This window comes from Periplaneta americana, chromosome 1 (genome assembly GCF_040183065.1).
Source record: "Periplaneta americana isolate PAMFEO1 chromosome 1, P.americana_PAMFEO1_priV1, whole genome shotgun sequence".
NCBI classification, from domain to species: Eukaryota; Metazoa; Arthropoda; class Insecta; order Blattodea; family Blattidae; genus Periplaneta; species Periplaneta americana.
In genome coordinates this window covers 105,166,133-105,183,337 of record NC_091117.1, presented here as the reverse complement: position 1 = coordinate 105,183,337, position 17,205 = coordinate 105,166,133, and the positions used below count along the sequence as shown (strand labels likewise).

The window sequence follows — 17,205 nt, the reverse complement described above, 5'->3', positions numbered from 1 at the left end:
ACCACTCATCAACACGGCACTGACTCGGCTTTACGAGAGCCAATGATGTTACATAGAGCACTGCTGATCTATTCTACTATATATCTGTGGTAGCTTGACAGTTTCAGATAACATCCGATAAACACGGGAAAACACACAACTAGATGGAATCCTTCGATTGGAAAAACGTTAACCGCAGCCAATGCATTGCCATTACACAATCCATAAGCAAAAAGCATGTCTGCATATTCACTATGCGAATATATGAATTAAATATCATATGAACGTGTATTCAGTTGAGTGTGTTGCGATGGCGTTGCGGTGCTCAGTGTGCAAAAGATCTGGCGTAAGATCAAGTAGGCTATAGTACACGGAACCGCAAGACGTTCCAGTATTTCTCCCCAACCGTTAGACATCGGAGATAGATATATCAAGTTAAATCGAGATAGGTTAACCCAAACTACATTATCCTGAAGTATTTTACATTCCTGCTGAGACACTCTGTGTATGATAGATAATTGCGATATCAGAAACCTATAATAAGACAAATATATAAAATAATACATCATTAGTATCAGTATTACTACATAGTAATATTACGTATTAACACCAAATGACAATTTACCATTTTAAAATCTTGTTATACAGAGGGTTCATATATAATATTTTTTCAATCAAAAGCGTAGGTCCACGGAAATCTCAGCCTTCTTCAATTTCTACTCAACCATTCCTCTTCCTCTAACCAATCACAAGCAACCATACCACCATCGTCTTTATAACTTGCAATCACATTTTTTGAATTGATATATTATAATTGAAGTCTAAATCCCTTATGCTCCTCCAATGATTCGCAACCCGCTTGCTTAATAGATTATTCATTTGTATTTTACTCTGGTGTTTGGTGCAATTAATGATGATTCAGGAACAAGACGCATCGCTTTCCCTTTTTTAAGAATGGTTATGAATTTCTTTGATGGTTCATCACAGCAATAGGTGGCTCTATTTTATCCTATTACAGTTTCATCTTTGTTCGACTTTTGTAGGCCAACACAATTAGTTTTATTTCGCCGATGCCACCAATCTTTTTCGAATATCCACTCAGCGGTTTGTATTTTTTGTAATTCCTCAAATTCCATTCTTCTCTGAAAATATGATAAAACCCACATATTTTAAAATATTATTACAGTAGTCTTTAGGCGTCAGCATTTCAGACTTTTTTTCCCGAAGGAGTTTTTCTAACTTAATAAGATGAATCTTGAATATAATACGAATTGATCCAAACACTTTACAGGACCGAGAATAAGTTGAAACAACAGTCACAACACTTTTAAACACGATTTCAAACGAAGAAACTTCACAGTACGAAATATCGAATAAAAAATATACGAAAATGTATCAAACTCAATTTTGTCCAACGGTGGTCTTACTACGGTTTGAAATTATGCTCCTCGAATGAGGTTTATGGTAAAAACTGAGGAATGTAGACCCATCCATTCACCCTTCCATCCATCCATCCATCCACTCATTCATCCATCTTGGGTTCCATTTCAGGACTGCCCCTATTTTCTATATACTGCGGAAGGCAATGGGCAAACCACCGCAATGTCATCCTGCTAGTAAATCTAGGACGACTTATGTTTCACATACCCACGGCTTTGCCTAAATATCTGTCTTTGGGCAGATCACCCCCCATCGTCATAAACAATGTCTCAGAGACAATATAACACTGTCGATATCAACTTTATACTGACGATTTACAATAATTGTACATCCAGTTCCTATGCGGTGAACGACTGTTCGAATTAATTGTGAACCCTGATTCATACAGGCTATCTTACTGGGGAATCAGCGACTTCTATCGAAATTATAAATCTGTTCTTTCGGCCGTAGCTATAGCCCAGGGCAGGGCATCGGGAGCGCATCCAGACTCTAAACGGGGACACTTAATATTCATCAATCACGGAATCAACGCTGCGCGGTGTTCGGCGGGGAAGAAAGGGGATGAAGAGATATCATATGGCTCCCCGTTAGAGAGTAGAATCCGCTCTTGCTGCACAGCCCTGCTATAGCCTAAATAATATTGAAATCCAGTTTTGTGAGAGTGAAAAAAAATTAGGTGTTCACATCGATGAATACTTAAGCTGGGCCACACAGACTAAATATATATGTAAAATAGTTCTTTATACAATTTGAAATTAAAGCAGATCACTTCACGAGCGGTTTGTTGTTCTGAAATCTGTCAAGCAAATCATAGGTTTATAGGGTAGCTATTGTAGGTTAAGTGAAGGTAGATTATAACGTCATCTAATATTTTGTAATTAGTTACGTGGAACTCTGTGTTGGGAGCCCTAGTCAGAGAAGTGTGGTGTCTAGAGACCTTTCTTAAATATCTGGAACCAAAAATGGAACGAATTTCTGTCTTTAGTGTGAATTTAATCTTTAAGTGAAGAAGTGCGCGCTTGAACTAATCGTCTAGTGACGTGAATATTGTATTCTGCATGAAGTAAATACACATAATTGAATTTGTAATACAGTGAATGCTTAAATGCTATGAGAAATTCGTTTGTATGTGTCCTTAAGTTTATTGGAATGGTGTTGTTTTAAAATTTATAATATTATACTATGGTAATTATATATTTAAAATAGAATTTGTGACTGCAGGTAATAACGCCATCTCGCTGTAAGAATAAACTTTGATGTAGATGTAATAATGGCAGCAATAACAGTGACCTTGACTGAATTTTTTAAATGAGTATTGAGACTTTTTTTGTTGTCCCTAATCATTTATAGTTGTTTAATTGTATAACATAATCTTACATTTGTCACTTTTACTTATAAACATGTTTCTTTGTTCTAAAAAAATGAGTCGACACCTAAGAATGAAAACCTTGTAAGTCGACTTTTTTTTTAAAATGCGATTTTCACTCCAATTTATAGGAAAGCCCGTGCTCTTATGGTCTACAATTGCAAAATTTTCATTTTTAATTTTTTTTTCATGAAAAAAGAGAAAAATTGAAAACCACTTATCTCTTTATGCTTTAATTTTAAAATGAAAAGCGCGTATCTCTAGTCATTATAGAAAATCCGACTTACGAGCCATCTATTTGAATGTGAAAACCTTGTATGTCGAAATCATATAGAATTTCCGACTTACAAGCTATCTATTTAAATGTGAAAACCTTGTATATCGATTTTTTACTCTCCTGTAAAATTTGGAAAATCAGACATACGAGGTTTTCATTCTTAGGTGTCGAAGTGGCGTTATTACCTTCACTGCAGGTAATAGCGCCAGTATGAGTCATACTTTTATTTACTGGTATTGTTGTAAAATCTTGTCACAATTACAACTTTTTGAAACATATAAATTCCACAAGAATGGCTAGAAATGATCAATATATATAGAATCAATATTATTGTCCGTATTTCTGGTCAGTTGTAACCAACTTTTTGAATTGATGGCGTTAATACCTTCACTTACCCTAATTATTGAGAAAATTTCAACAAATAGATTTAATAAAAACATCTCTGCTTCTTTATGAATATGAAGTACAGAGTGTCCACCATGAACCTCCAACATTTTAAATACATACAGCTAAAGGAAAAAATTGTAGCATATACAAATAATATTTATGCATGGAAATGATTGTAAAAGTCACGAAGTTTTCTCAGTGATGAAAAACGGTCCAATAATGCGAATGTCTGGAAGACCACACCAAACATTAATTTTGGACTATCACGCACATGTTCTTGGAATACATGGAGATTTTCAGAGCCCAAAATTCGCATATTGTGGACGCTGACTTTTCCTGAAAGATGAAAGGTGGCCTTGCTTGAAAACATGCGCGATAAAAAGTTTCCGTCATTAGCAATGCGATGCAGTATATCGATTGCAAAAGATTCTCGCTTTGGTCGGTAGTCACGTCTGAATTCCTGCAAAATCTGTACGTCGTAGGCGTGAAAATGTAATCGTTGGTGAAGAATTTTGTGTTCCGTTGACCGTTACATTTCAGGTTCTCTCCAGTGGCGACTAATAATTTATGGTGGGCCTGATATGCGGGGTTTATAAAGTACCTGACACATCTCCTGACAGCGCCGCTGCCATCAACTCTCTTGAAACTCATTCTCGGAATAAAATGAAAAATTACAATAAACAATAATGCAAGGCATACCTATACAAATACTTCATAAGGTGAACTGGATCCATCGAGATTTCCTAGCAACGAATCTGTCGATCATGATGATGAGTCCTTCAACATATCCCAACTTTTCTCCCTCTTGATGAATAAAACTGCTATATTCGAAGCCTTGTGCTTGATATGGTTGTTCTGGTGTAAGTTTTTATTCGGTGTAATGCAGAAAAAAGTCCTTTTTGCAGATGCAGTTATGATGCGACAGATTAGTATAATTTGTGAAACTTGGAGTAAGTCCTGGAATGCCAAACCCAATGCTCATGTTCTGTAGTTTAGGATATAGGTCACACACATGTTGTTATTTAATATTCATTGATTTCACTAGGGAACACTGTTTTTATAGAAGTTACTTGTTTATATTTAACATACAATTTTAAAATCCACACGAGTCAGCCAGTTCCCGCAGCGTCTTGAAGTTCATGAAATCAGAAGACTTTGGATCACAAGCTGATATTGCTTCACAGAAAACAGAATTTTCTTCAAAGCGTCTTTTCATTTCTTATATGACATTATCAAGTATATTATATAAACTTGCTCTCAGTAAAAAAAAACTTATCTTGTTGCTCTCAATCGGAACTCTTCAGCGTAGCACCACCATCACCAGTAATGAAATAGTCTTTACCAGAAAATGAGATGAACGATAATTTATTTTTTATTATGCAGAGACACTGATTCCGAAAACTTCTGCTACACAAACAGCACTGCAATAAAATTATTCGAATTTTTCTTCGTTTCGGAGCTTTGAAAAGTTTTCTATTGTTGCCTTAATGAGGGACGAACATTTGCTAATATCCATTTTTGGAGACTGAAGTGCTCCCGATAATGAATTTGCAAGAGCAAGAATGTCGTCTGAACATACCAAATAAAATTAAGTTTCAAATTTCTCTAGCTGATGTAACAATGCAGTAGCCTCCACTGCTTCCTTCTTTTTATCGCTGTCGGACAATTTTTTTAGGCTCAACCTAACACAGTTAAATCGGCTTTTGACGACATGAACAGTAATAATAATAATAATAATAATAATAATAATAATAATAATAATAATAATAATAATAATAATAATAATATTGCTTATTATTTCAGAGCTGGAGAACTATATCTCATCATGGCTATCGTATTTATATTCGACGTATTAAAGATTTTTTTCTTCCCCCTAAATTAAAATAAAATTTAATCCAGAGACTTATCACGCCACAGTTCGAATCTGCGACGTTCTATTGAGTGTTCTCTGCTCTAACCTGACCCAAAAATCACAGCGTGTCCACAATGTTTGAGTTCGGTTTATATGTGATATCCGTCACCATGATCACATCTCACCGTCCTGCAATGAATTGTCTTGACTCCGGCTGGCTGATAGACGCAGTTTGCATTCTCATTCCTTTCTGCAATATATTTTGCATACATCAATCCCTTAAAACCTTGCATCACGATTCCATAATCTATCCAATCTGTAAATACGGTCACAACACGACACTTTGTCAGTTCCTCTCCACAGAATAGTCACATATTCTTCATCATTTGCAATGGATACTAGACGTCCATGGAATTCATAATCTACCAGTGTTAGAAGCTGCCCGAACTTCTATCTATTATTCCCGCTATAGGAGCGGGCACGGACTGGGAGTGTCCTCGCACGCAGGTCACTCGAGTGGGCCCATTTTGCGGGATGGAATGGTGTGCATGCCCTAAGGCTCCCCGCGCGCAGATCCCTCTGCGTGCCGCCTCCGAACTTCCCTACAGCCTACATGATCCATCTACGATTTCGCGTAGGCTTCACCGTGATCCCTCAATCCCGGTCCCACGAGTTACCATCAGCCCAGTGGGGAGCTCAATGTGCACAGCGCTCGCAGTCGACTCTACATCGGAGCCGGCCAGAAACTTAGGAAAGAGAGAGAGATGTTGATTAAAGAGGGGCGAAATGAATCCGAGATGCAACGCCGAAAGTTACCCAGCAATTCTGCATCAATTACTTGAGGGAAAACCTCGGGAAAACCCTCAATCAGGTAACTTGTCCCAACCGGGATTTGAACCCGAGTTCGCTCGTTTCACGTTTAGACGTGCTAACCGTTACTCCACAGGGTGGACCTGCCCGAATTTACATTAAACGCTTTCAAGTCCAAAGTGAAAAATCTTGTAACTAATTTATCAAGTAATATTATATCATTTAATTTGAGATCTAATTTAAGTAGGTCATCTGGGGTTACTTTATATCACTTATATCATATCTTTACACTTACCTAAAATAGTATGTATTGAAATTGATGTTTAAAAGTACATTATTTAAGAAAACTACTTATTTTATGGGTTCAGACAAGATAAACATTAAAAATCATATTTAAATAGGTGAAATTTGACATTTAATGGTGGTATAAAGATACACAACTAATTTGGGGACACTTTATACCACATAATTATGTGATTTCCTATTAAATTCAATTCTCTATTTACCCCTTCAAATTCAAGGTAACTTTCGACCATACAATAAGAAAATAGGCCCTACATGAAATTTTATTTAATATGAAGCCGCAAAAAAAAGTTTATTGAAAATGTAAAGCATTTACTGTAACAATAAAATATACTAGTATTACAAAAGAAAACAAACACAATTTTCATATGTTATTGCCTAACCCATCCATAGGCCTATATGTTTGATATAAGTTATTTTTAATTCGATAATCAAATTCTTCACAGTCTTAAAATAATCAGTTCATACGTGCCCCTTTTATTTACCAACTTATTAACTTTCTTTATTACTTCAAACTGGCCAGGCCACATCCAATGCATTATCTTCGTGACCTTACAACTGACTTTGCATCTGCAGATGGGACCATACAGTTCAATGCCATTGACTGTAGGCATAGGCCTACCAGGGACTAGTGATTCTTTATATGATAGGCCTACTATCATCGTAGCACAGAGCACCAACATTCTCGGTGAAAACATATTTGGCCGCCCAAAATTATTTCTGTGTTCATTTTTCAATTTATTCACTAGTGTTTGTGCAGCTTCTCATTGACTAAGTTTTCCAGTGTTTATCTCTTCCATTTATATCACTTGTTATCCTTTTATTTCAGAAGTTTTATTCCACTTGTTTTTCATGCATTGCCCAGTTCATATTGTATTCCCTTTGTTCTTCTTCCATTCCCAAAGTTGCCCTTTTATTCTCCTTGTATCCCCATTGCATAATTATATTTTAATTGTACAAAAACTACAGATAAATGCAAACCACAAATTGAATAAAATAATAATACATAAACCAAAAAATTTCAGAGGATATAATAATATGTATGAATTTGAGGACCGAATGAGCAGTGCTCCTGTCCGGTCGTATTTTCAGTTTTCTTTTCTTCCCCTTCTTCTACTCATATTCTCAATATTTTTTCTTTCAATTCCCTTATTCTACATCTTGATTACACAACTTTTAACATTGTATCACTTCGGAATTTGTATGATAATAACTTTCTTGTGTTAAATATTATTAACGTACCTTGTTAACCGAAAAATAGGTCGAAACATGTTAACAAGGTCCGTTAATAATATTTAACACAAGAAAGTTATTATCATACAAATCCCTTATTCTCCTTGCATACTCATTTTCTTATATTCCTATCATTATTCTTATCTTCCCTTTGTTCACATTGTATTCTCGTCGATACTTACATTTTCATATTTTTCTTCCTATTTCCAACGTTTTCCTTTTATTCCCCTTTTTCTACTTATATTCCTAATGATTTCCTTGTATTCCGCTTGTTCATCTTGAATTTTCTTTGTAAGTCTTGTTTTCCACTTGTTCACTTTGTAGTTCCGATGTTCACCTTGAATTTCCTTTCTTCTCCTTATATTCCCAATGTTATGCTTGTATTCCTCCTCTTTAACTTGAATTCCCCTTGTTCACCTTGTATTCCCAATATTTTCCTTTTATTCCCCTTGTTCTCTTAGTATTCCCAATATTTTCCTTCTATTCCAATGGTTCGTCTTGACATCCCCTTGGTCTTCTGTTATACCGAATGTGTTCCTCTTTTTCCTCGTCTTCACCTTGTATTCCCAATATTTTCCTTTTATTCCCCTTGTTCTCCTTGTATTCCCAATATTTTCCTTCTATTACAATGGTTCGCCTTGAAGTCCACTTGGTCTTCTGTCATACCCAATGTGTTCCTTTTATTCCTCTTCTTCACCTTGTATTCCCAATATTTTTCTTTTATTCCCTTGTTCTCTTGGTATTCATAATTGTTTTCATTGTATTCCACTTATTTTCCTTCAATTCCCAATGTTCTCCCTGTGCTTCGAATCTTTATCTTTAAAGTTCCCCCTTGTCCTCCTTGTATTCCCAATATTTTCATTTCATTCCTTTGTTCTCCTTGCATACCCCATTTTTCCTTTTTGTCCTCCCCTTCTTATCCTTGAATATCCTTTTTTCTTATATTCCCCTTTTTATCCTTGTTTCGCGCATTGTTGTTCATTGCTTCTACGTAAATATATGCAGCATAGTAAAGCTATGTAGGCCTACCTGTTGTTGACTGGTGATCGGACCCACACGCAGTTCTACGTGAAGATAAGCACCATAGTGAAGATAGGCCTATACAGCAATATATTTTTAAGGGGTCTGATACGTTGATAGGCTATATGGCGAGACATAGCTACGTAGGAGCATGACGGCAGTCCTCCACATGATAATAGACAGATTATTACACCGACTCTTTATGGAATTGAAGTAACGATCTTGTCTTAACTCCTTCATTTTAAATTTTAACATTATTCTATATTTATGTACCTTCTTACTCAAATGGCTGGTCTGAACTGTGAATGTCTGTAAGATCTCTTGATAAAGAAAACTGTTTGTCTTGCTTCGACAATACGAATTTGCAGGATCGTTAATTGAATTGCATTTGGCGACAGCATAATATCAGTTTGCCTTTGAGTACAGTATATGCCACTACATTAAAAACTTGTAATAAGTATACAATTGTACATAATCGAAAAGAATAATGGTTACTATTAGAACTCCTCTCAATAGAAATATAAATTCAAATTTATTTTTCCGCCATCATAAATTTAAGATAATGTAAATTAATATGTTCGTATTATTATCGTTTTATACTTCATTATCATCCCGTAATCAGGAGACATGTGAGTGTTCTATGTTTGAATTATACAGAGTGATTCATAAATAAAGTCCTATCAGGTTGGAAACAACTGCAGTGGGTGTACGAAAAACAAACATCACTACGTAGGCTAACATGACACATCCGAAGCCTTTGCTGGTCCACGTTTTTGATACCTAGCAAGATAGGACATTGTGCATCATAACTCTGAAAGTAAGGATTTGCGGGAAGAGTTGTATAGAACATTTTAGTTTTATTCTTACATCTACATTAATTACTTACTTAATTACAAATGGCTTTTAAGGAAACTGAAGGTTCATTGCCGCCCTCATATAAGCCCGCCAGCGGTCCCTATCCTGTGCAAGATTAATCCAGTCTCTATCATCATATCCCGCCTCCCTCAAATCCATTTTAATATTATCCTCCCATCTACGTCTCGGCTTCCCTAAAGGTATTTTTCCCTCCGGTCTCCCAACTAACACTCTATATGCATTTCTGGATTCGCCCATACGTGCTACATGCCCTGCCCATCTCAAACGTCTGGATTTAATGTTCCTAATTATGTCAGGTGAAGAATACAATGCGTGCAGTTCTGTGTTGTGTAACTTTCTCCATTCTCCTGTAACTTCATCCCGCTTAGCCCCAAATATTTTCCTAAGCACCTTATTCTCAAACTTTTATATGGTAGTCTTTCTCTTCTGTAGGGGCGTGAGCATTTATAACTATGATGTCGCACCATCTACCCTTAAGTACTAAATATGATAACCTGTCACTGATAAATTCGACCTTTTTTACTGCTGATTTTATTATTTTATGAACAAAGAATCCTGTTCCTAATTGGTGATTATTGTTTCCTTCCCCATAATACAACATGTAATCTCCTATTTGTGATATGCCATTCCCATCTAACCTAACCTCTTGTACTCCCACGAAGTCTATTCTATATCTAGCTAGTTCTTTTGCTACTAACGTTACCCCTCCTGTTCTATAAAGACTAGTTACGTTCCAAGTGCCAAATCTCAAAACCTTATTCCTTTGCTGTGGTCGTGCCAGAGAATCAGTCCTATTCCGAGGCTTATTGTAGGGATTCGTAACAAGCTGTTTTTTACGGTGATGGGTTGTTAGCCCTTCGCCCAACCCCCAAGCTGGAGGACCACCCCTTATCGGCTGTCCACGACTGCTTATTCAACATATTTGCAGCTACCCTCCATATCTGGAGGCCGTCTCCTCTATCCGCAACCTGAGGACGCGCCATGCCGTGGTGATAGGGACCCACAATACATGGCCCTCTACATTACACCCAAAAATTTTTGTAAGGTATTTATGAATCACTCTGTATAATTCTTGAAACGATTGCAACAAATTGGAAAGTAGCCTCTATGTATCTGTAGTGCAATTAATAATGGTGGTTCATAAAATCCCTGTAGTGAGACTTTATGTTGAATGATATTGACGCACAGGCATACGCACAAAGTGGTCGTTGCAATTCAATTTCACATTACCGGCAGCCTATGTGGTAGAGCAATAATTCAAGTCCTTTGAATATTGCGACCGGTTTTACCTGGTGGTATTGTTGTTGTTGTTTATCTTCCTCTCTGTCGCGTCGCCGGCAGAGGTGAAGTTGACTAGCTCAGTCACACGTCGGTGGATGCTGGAAGATCTTGTCCCCCGGTAGAGGAGATCTCTGCTCAGGGACCTTATGGTTTTGTGGGCGTAGGATCTAATGTGGTATTCGTCGTTCTCACGAAAAGAAACCAAGGAGTAGAGTTACACTAAGTGTATTTATTCGGCTCACTTCCCTTGCTTGAGTCCAAGCGACGGAATACTGGCTGTTGTCTTCCGTATGATTTCGGCTTCTCGTCTAACGCCAGTTTAAAATCGCTGCTGTCACTTTTTGAGTAAAACACAAAGCTAAAAAGTGCGAAATCTACACTTTATCACTTCGATCGGCTGGAAAACAGAATGATAAGATATACACGATCGGAACAAGTGCCGGAAATATTATTAATACTCACGCGATCGACTCACAGGCCGTAAATTATATAAGTGAGTAGCACGCCACTGGCCGGCAGTCTTCTAACCAAACACACGATCGGTTCACTAGCCGGTGATATTCTGAGAAAATACACGCTCGGCTCACAGGCCGGTAATCGTCTGCGAAAATACACACTCGGCTCACAGGCCGGCAATCGTCTCGTGGGCACGCTCTCGGCTCACGTCCTTTTAAATGCTCACTAAGGTGACGCGCTCACCAGACGCTACTATTGTTTGCCAGATACAAACAACGCTACCAACGCGTTCCTAGACAGGAAAAACCCCTTTATGCTATACTAAAGTTCAGTAACCTACCTCGCGTCTACTGGTTTTAAATGCGTTAGGCGCCTGTCAGACTGAGTGAATAAAGAACCTATTACGCGGTTCGCTGATCCCTGTGGCGTAGGTTAAACAGACATCTCAAAGAAATATAGAAATATCAAAATGAAACTATACTATAACTTATATAGAAGAAAAAATATCTTACTATTGCCGGACCACCCGACTACAGCTTCAAATGCCCCTTTCTCAACAATGGAAATTCCCTTAAAGAATTTTCATTGTTGGGAAATCTCGCCTTCGACAATGCCATTCTACCGTTATTCCTATCGCGATCAGCCAGGATACACGCCATCTTGCTCAGCTATACAAATTCTAAAATAAACATGACATATATGTTTTTAAACAATCTCTCTGTGCACACAGTCATTATTCAAGCATACTTGTTAATCATCCCTCACACTATTTACATACATTATCTACAAAATTCATAAGATTCTTATTTACAGTGTCACACATTATTCAATCACGCATCCGCCTTGCGTACGCAGTTACACTGCGCCGCACTGTACATTGGTATCCTGCCTTTACACAATAGAGTCTAGCTCACCATTCCAACTTACGTATCTATATTTACATTGTCTTGCCTGAATGGTCTTGGCAGCTGTTTATAGTATTTACCTAGAACCTTGTTGTTGTCTAGGTCCTTCACTTCGCAGGTATGGTCTCCAAACTGAAGGATCTCTACCCGGACTTGCTGATCTGTCACACTCGTCGCTACGCGTGGCTGGCACCCTATTGTCTACCTGTTGCGCTGCTACCATTAATGCATTTCTGCGGTCCCTTTCTTGTTCTTGTCTCCGCCAGTCTCTCCTATCATTCCAGCCCCTACCAAAATTAGGCTGCCAGGATCCTTGCCTATATCTCCTATTTCTAAACCAGTGGGGTGGGTTGCTGTCCCTAGGGTGCATATCTGCCTCTCTATCCGGATACCATCTTATGTGATTGATTCTGCGGACTGGTCCGCCCCCATTATTTCTCATCCTATTTACATTACCTCCGTTACCGCGGTCAACACCAGGATTATTGCGGTTGTACATATTTCTGACAGGTTGAATATCCCTCCTATTTCGGTTTGGGCTGACAATACCACTTTGACCCCGACTATTATTATTATTATTATTATTATTATTATTATTATTATTATTATTATTATTATACCCATAGCCTGGTTGTCTGTCAGCTGCCCAATTATTTACATTCATGTTCCCTCGAGGTGGTGAGAGGGCGCCATGTGCCCCTCTCTCCGCCTTCGAGTGGCTGGAATAACCCTGTATACTCTTCTCTGCACAATTAGTTGCGTCATAACTTTCGCCTCCATTGTGTGTCATATCAGAACTGTCTAGCGCGGTCAGGAGGTCAATTGTCTCCCCAAAATCTCGTGGTCCCGCGATAATTAAATTATACCTAATATTTTCCGGGTAATGGGATATGATAGTTTGTATCAACTCAGAATCTGGCATTGGTGGATTTAGACTCTTTCCCTTTTTGACAAGCTCCATAAAGTAATCAATCATCGATATGCCTTTCTTAGCATCAAACCTACTATCATTGATTTCTTTTCTGATTTTCTGCTGTTGCCTCTGCCCCCAATACCGGTCAGAGAACTTTGTTTTGAATTCTCCATAACTAACTTGTGCGTCTAAAGCTACGAGAACCCAATTAAGTGGCCGTCCTCTCAGACTTTTTCTCACGACGGTCATTTTTAGTTCCTCTGGTACCCCTTTCACGTGAAAATACGTTTCCAATTCGCGGATATAACAGTGAGGGTTTGAGAATTCCACCTCATCAAATACGGGATAACCGATTTCATTAATGATATGCGTGGGATACTGTGGGCGACCTAAAGATGACCTCTCGTTTACAATATTTAAATTACATTGTTCCTGATTTCGTGGGTCTTGGTTCTCTCCTACCACATGATTACTTATGTTACTACCTCCTACTATATTTCCTAATCCCATACTATTGCTCCCGCTAGGCGTTCCGCTCACGCTCGGTTCGCTAATTGAATTATCGACAGTGACTCCATGGATCCTATCTTGCATCGAATTCCATCTTGATTCTAAACTCTCTAAGCGTTCTCTCTCTTCCTTTCCCTGGTCTCTCACTACTCGCCTAATCGCCTCCATCTCTCGATCCACCCCTTGTAACCTCTCATCTACCGTTCCTTCTATGGCCGATCTCGTCTTTTCGTTCTCAGCAATTGTGCTGTTCCTCACCTTCTCCTCTAGTTCCCTCATGTTCTCTGCCATCTTATCTACTACGACGCCTAGTTGACTTTCTATTTCCGTATTATTGTCTGCTATCTTTCCCTCCAAGTTTTCTATTCGACTCTCTATCAGCTGGTTTACCTGTTCCCTAATCTCTCTGGAATTTTCTCCCATCCTACTCTCCATTTCTGATAGTTTGCTGTCCATCTGCCTCATCAGTTGTTCAGTCTTTTGGCCTAGCCTCTCATCTATTTGCTTTATTTGTTCTGAAATTTGCTTCGCTTGCTCAGTACTTTGACCTAATCTTTCATCCATCTGTCTCAAACTCTGTTTCAATTGCTCTGAATTATCCTGTTTCATTTGTTCAAAATTTTGCTTAAACTGTTCTGAACTATCTTGTTTCATTTGTTCAAAATTTCGCTTAAATTGTTCTGAAATTTGCTTCGCTTCCTCAGTACTTTGACCTAACCTCTCATCCATTTTTTTCATTTGTTCTGTACTCTGACCTAATCTTTCATCCATTTTTTTCATTTGTTCTGAATTATCCTGTTTCATTTTGTCGAAATTCTGCTTCATTTGTTCTGTACTCTGTTTCAATTGCTCTGTAATATGTTTCATTAAAATTCCTAGCTGTCCTAGCATCGTCCCTTCTTCTCCCTTTTCCTTCTCGCTACATTGCTGGGTTTCTTCGCTATTTCCTATGATCTCGTCGTCCCCCATACTGCTCTCCAATTCTAATCTTCCCTCCATTTCGCTGTCTCCTACGTTCTCCATCCCTCTATTCTCTCTACTTATTATTTTCCTCTCACTCTCCGTCCCTTCGGTCTCAATTCTCCTATTCCTTAATAACATCTGGATATGCCATAACCTATATACAGATCACACAATAACAATCCCCTCCAAAATATTATACACACACAGACATAAATATACGTACAACCCTACACAGAATTATGCGTTAATAAATGTTATCCTCCCTACACACAAAGAAAGTTCATACATGTATAACCCTCCAAAATATTACCATCAACGTTGTCTTCCTCCTCGATGTAGCGTCGACCCTACTCGTCCCGCGTAGCCGTGATGATTTCGCCACCCTCGGTGTCGCCGCTCTCGTTGTCTCGGCGGGGATGCTGCGTCAGCCTCTCTGCTGTCGTCTAGTACTGACGATAATCACGTTGCTGCTGCTACTGTTGTTCTCGTCCCGACGCCTCGGTGGTATTGTTGATTCTCGTAGCCACGCGTTGTTGTTTTTATTCTCGTAGCCACGCGTTGTTGTTTTTATTCTCGTAGCCACGCGATGTTGTTTTTATTCTCGTAGCCCCACGTTGGGCGCCATTTGCGACGGGTTTTACCTGGTGGTATTGTTGTTTTTGTTTATCTTCCTCTCTGTCGCGTCGCCGGCAGAGGTGAAGTTGACTAGCTCAGTCACACGTCGGTGGATGCTGGAAGATCTTGTCCCCCGGTAGAGGAGATCTCTGCTCAGGGACCTTATGGTTTTGTGGGCGTAGGATCTAATGTGGTATTCGTCGTTCTCACGAAAAGAAACCAAGGAGTAGAGTTACACTAAGTGTATTTATTCGGCTCACTTCCCTTGCTTGAGTCCAAGCGACGGAATACTGGCTGTTGTCTTCCGTATGATTTCGGCTTCTCGTCTAACGCCAGTTTAAAATCGCTGCTGTCACTTTTTGAGTAAAACACAAAGCTAAAAAGTGCGAAATCTACACTTTATCACTTCGATCGGCTGGAAAACAGAATGATAAGATATACACGATCGGAACAAGTGCCGGAAATATTATTAATACTCACGCGATCGACTCACAGGCCGTAAATTATATAAGTGAGTAGCACGCCACTGGCCGGCAGTCTTCTAACCAAACACACGATCGGCTCACTAGCCGGTGATATTCTGAGAAAATACACGCTCGGCTCACAGGCCGGTAATCGTCTGCGAAAATACACACTCGGCTCACAGGCCGGCAATCGTCTCGTGGGCACGCTCTCGGCTCACGTCCTTTTAAATGCTCACTAAGGTGACGCGCTCACCAGACGCTACTATTGTTTGCCAGATACAAACAACGCTACCAACGCGTTCCTAGACAGGAAAAACCCCTTTATGCTATACTAAAGTTCAGTAACTACCTCGCGTCTACTGGTTTTAAATGCGTTAGGCGCCTGTCAGACTGAGTGAATAAAGAACCTATTACGCGGTTCGCTGATCCCTGTGGCGTAGGTTAAACAGACATCTCAAAGAAATATAGAAATATCAAAATGAAACTATACTATAACTTATATAGAAGAAAAAAATATCTTACTATTGCCGGACCACCCGACTGCAGCTTCAATATTGGCGTCATTAAGACAGACGTGGAAATCAATTATAATTAAATGCTTTGTACGTTCAATATAACGGACAATGTCACATTCTTGATGGCAGTTTTTGTTGAAATATCTGCGTGCTCACCCGCAGAAAACTGCAGCTAGCTGCGGACTGCGCATGCCACGCATACTGCGCTGGCGAACCAGCAGACCGAAATTATAGCATTGGAGAATAACAGAGAAACTTTACAGCAGTAGCAATACGTAAGGAAATCATAACAAGATAGGACATTATAATTGCGGACAAAATAATAGAGTTGATTAATAATTTGAAACATTTAGTGTAGATCAATGGACATTTTTAATTTGGAAGACAACGAGGACGATAAATGTTATAGTCGGCTAAATAGCACAATGCTTCATTCTTAGAAAAACCGTCTAGTGTGGCCAAGTGCCATCCACAACCAAGTATTAGGGCCCGGAGCCTCAAACCCTCCCTAATTATATCAGCATCGGAAACTCATAAACAGCCATTCCAGGCAAACTGGGAATTCGAATGGAAGAGTATTTTTGAGAAATATTTGTTTATTATTAGTATAATACATAATAAGGCTCTGAATTTAAATATTCTAATGTTTTATTTCAAAAAGGACAATATTTTACAAGTTTTATAGGCATTGAATCTAAGTGGTCTTTGCTAGATAATGTGTACTTTTTATTCCCTAAAGTTAGAAGACTTACTCATAGAGAGATCAGCTGTTAATGTATGTTTTTCAAGGAGCTATTGTTGAAGAAATATTTTGAGAGCCTACACTGTTAATTCCAGAGCTCTACAATCAAGGAACGTTTTACTCTACTCTACACTATATTCTTTCTGCCATTTATTTTAAGTAATAGGGTTAATCACAATTAGCAATCTTACAGTTCAAGTGAATATTTAGATTAGAAATGTCACAGTTGTTTTGAAACTGGAAAAATTGACTTTAACTCATCTGTAGCATCCGTGACAAATGGATATAACATCCATAA

General features: G+C 38.5%; 1 protein-coding gene across 1 annotated transcript; it reads right to left on the bottom strand.

The window, feature by feature from the left end:
• Positions 1 to 11,450: 11,450 nt before the first annotated feature.
• Positions 11,451 to 15,188, bottom strand: LOC138699450 (uncharacterized). Its single transcript, XM_069825333.1, has 2 exons — positions 14,364 to 15,188; positions 11,451 to 14,156 (listed from the first exon to the last, which is right to left on the bottom strand). Exons 1-2 carry the CDS (start codon positions 14,707 to 14,709, stop codon positions 12,262 to 12,264), a joined length of 2,241 nt encoding a protein of 746 aa, XP_069681434.1. The 5' UTR covers positions 14,710 to 15,188; the 3' UTR covers positions 11,451 to 12,261.
• Between the last annotated feature and the right edge of the window lie 2,017 nt (positions 15,189 to 17,205).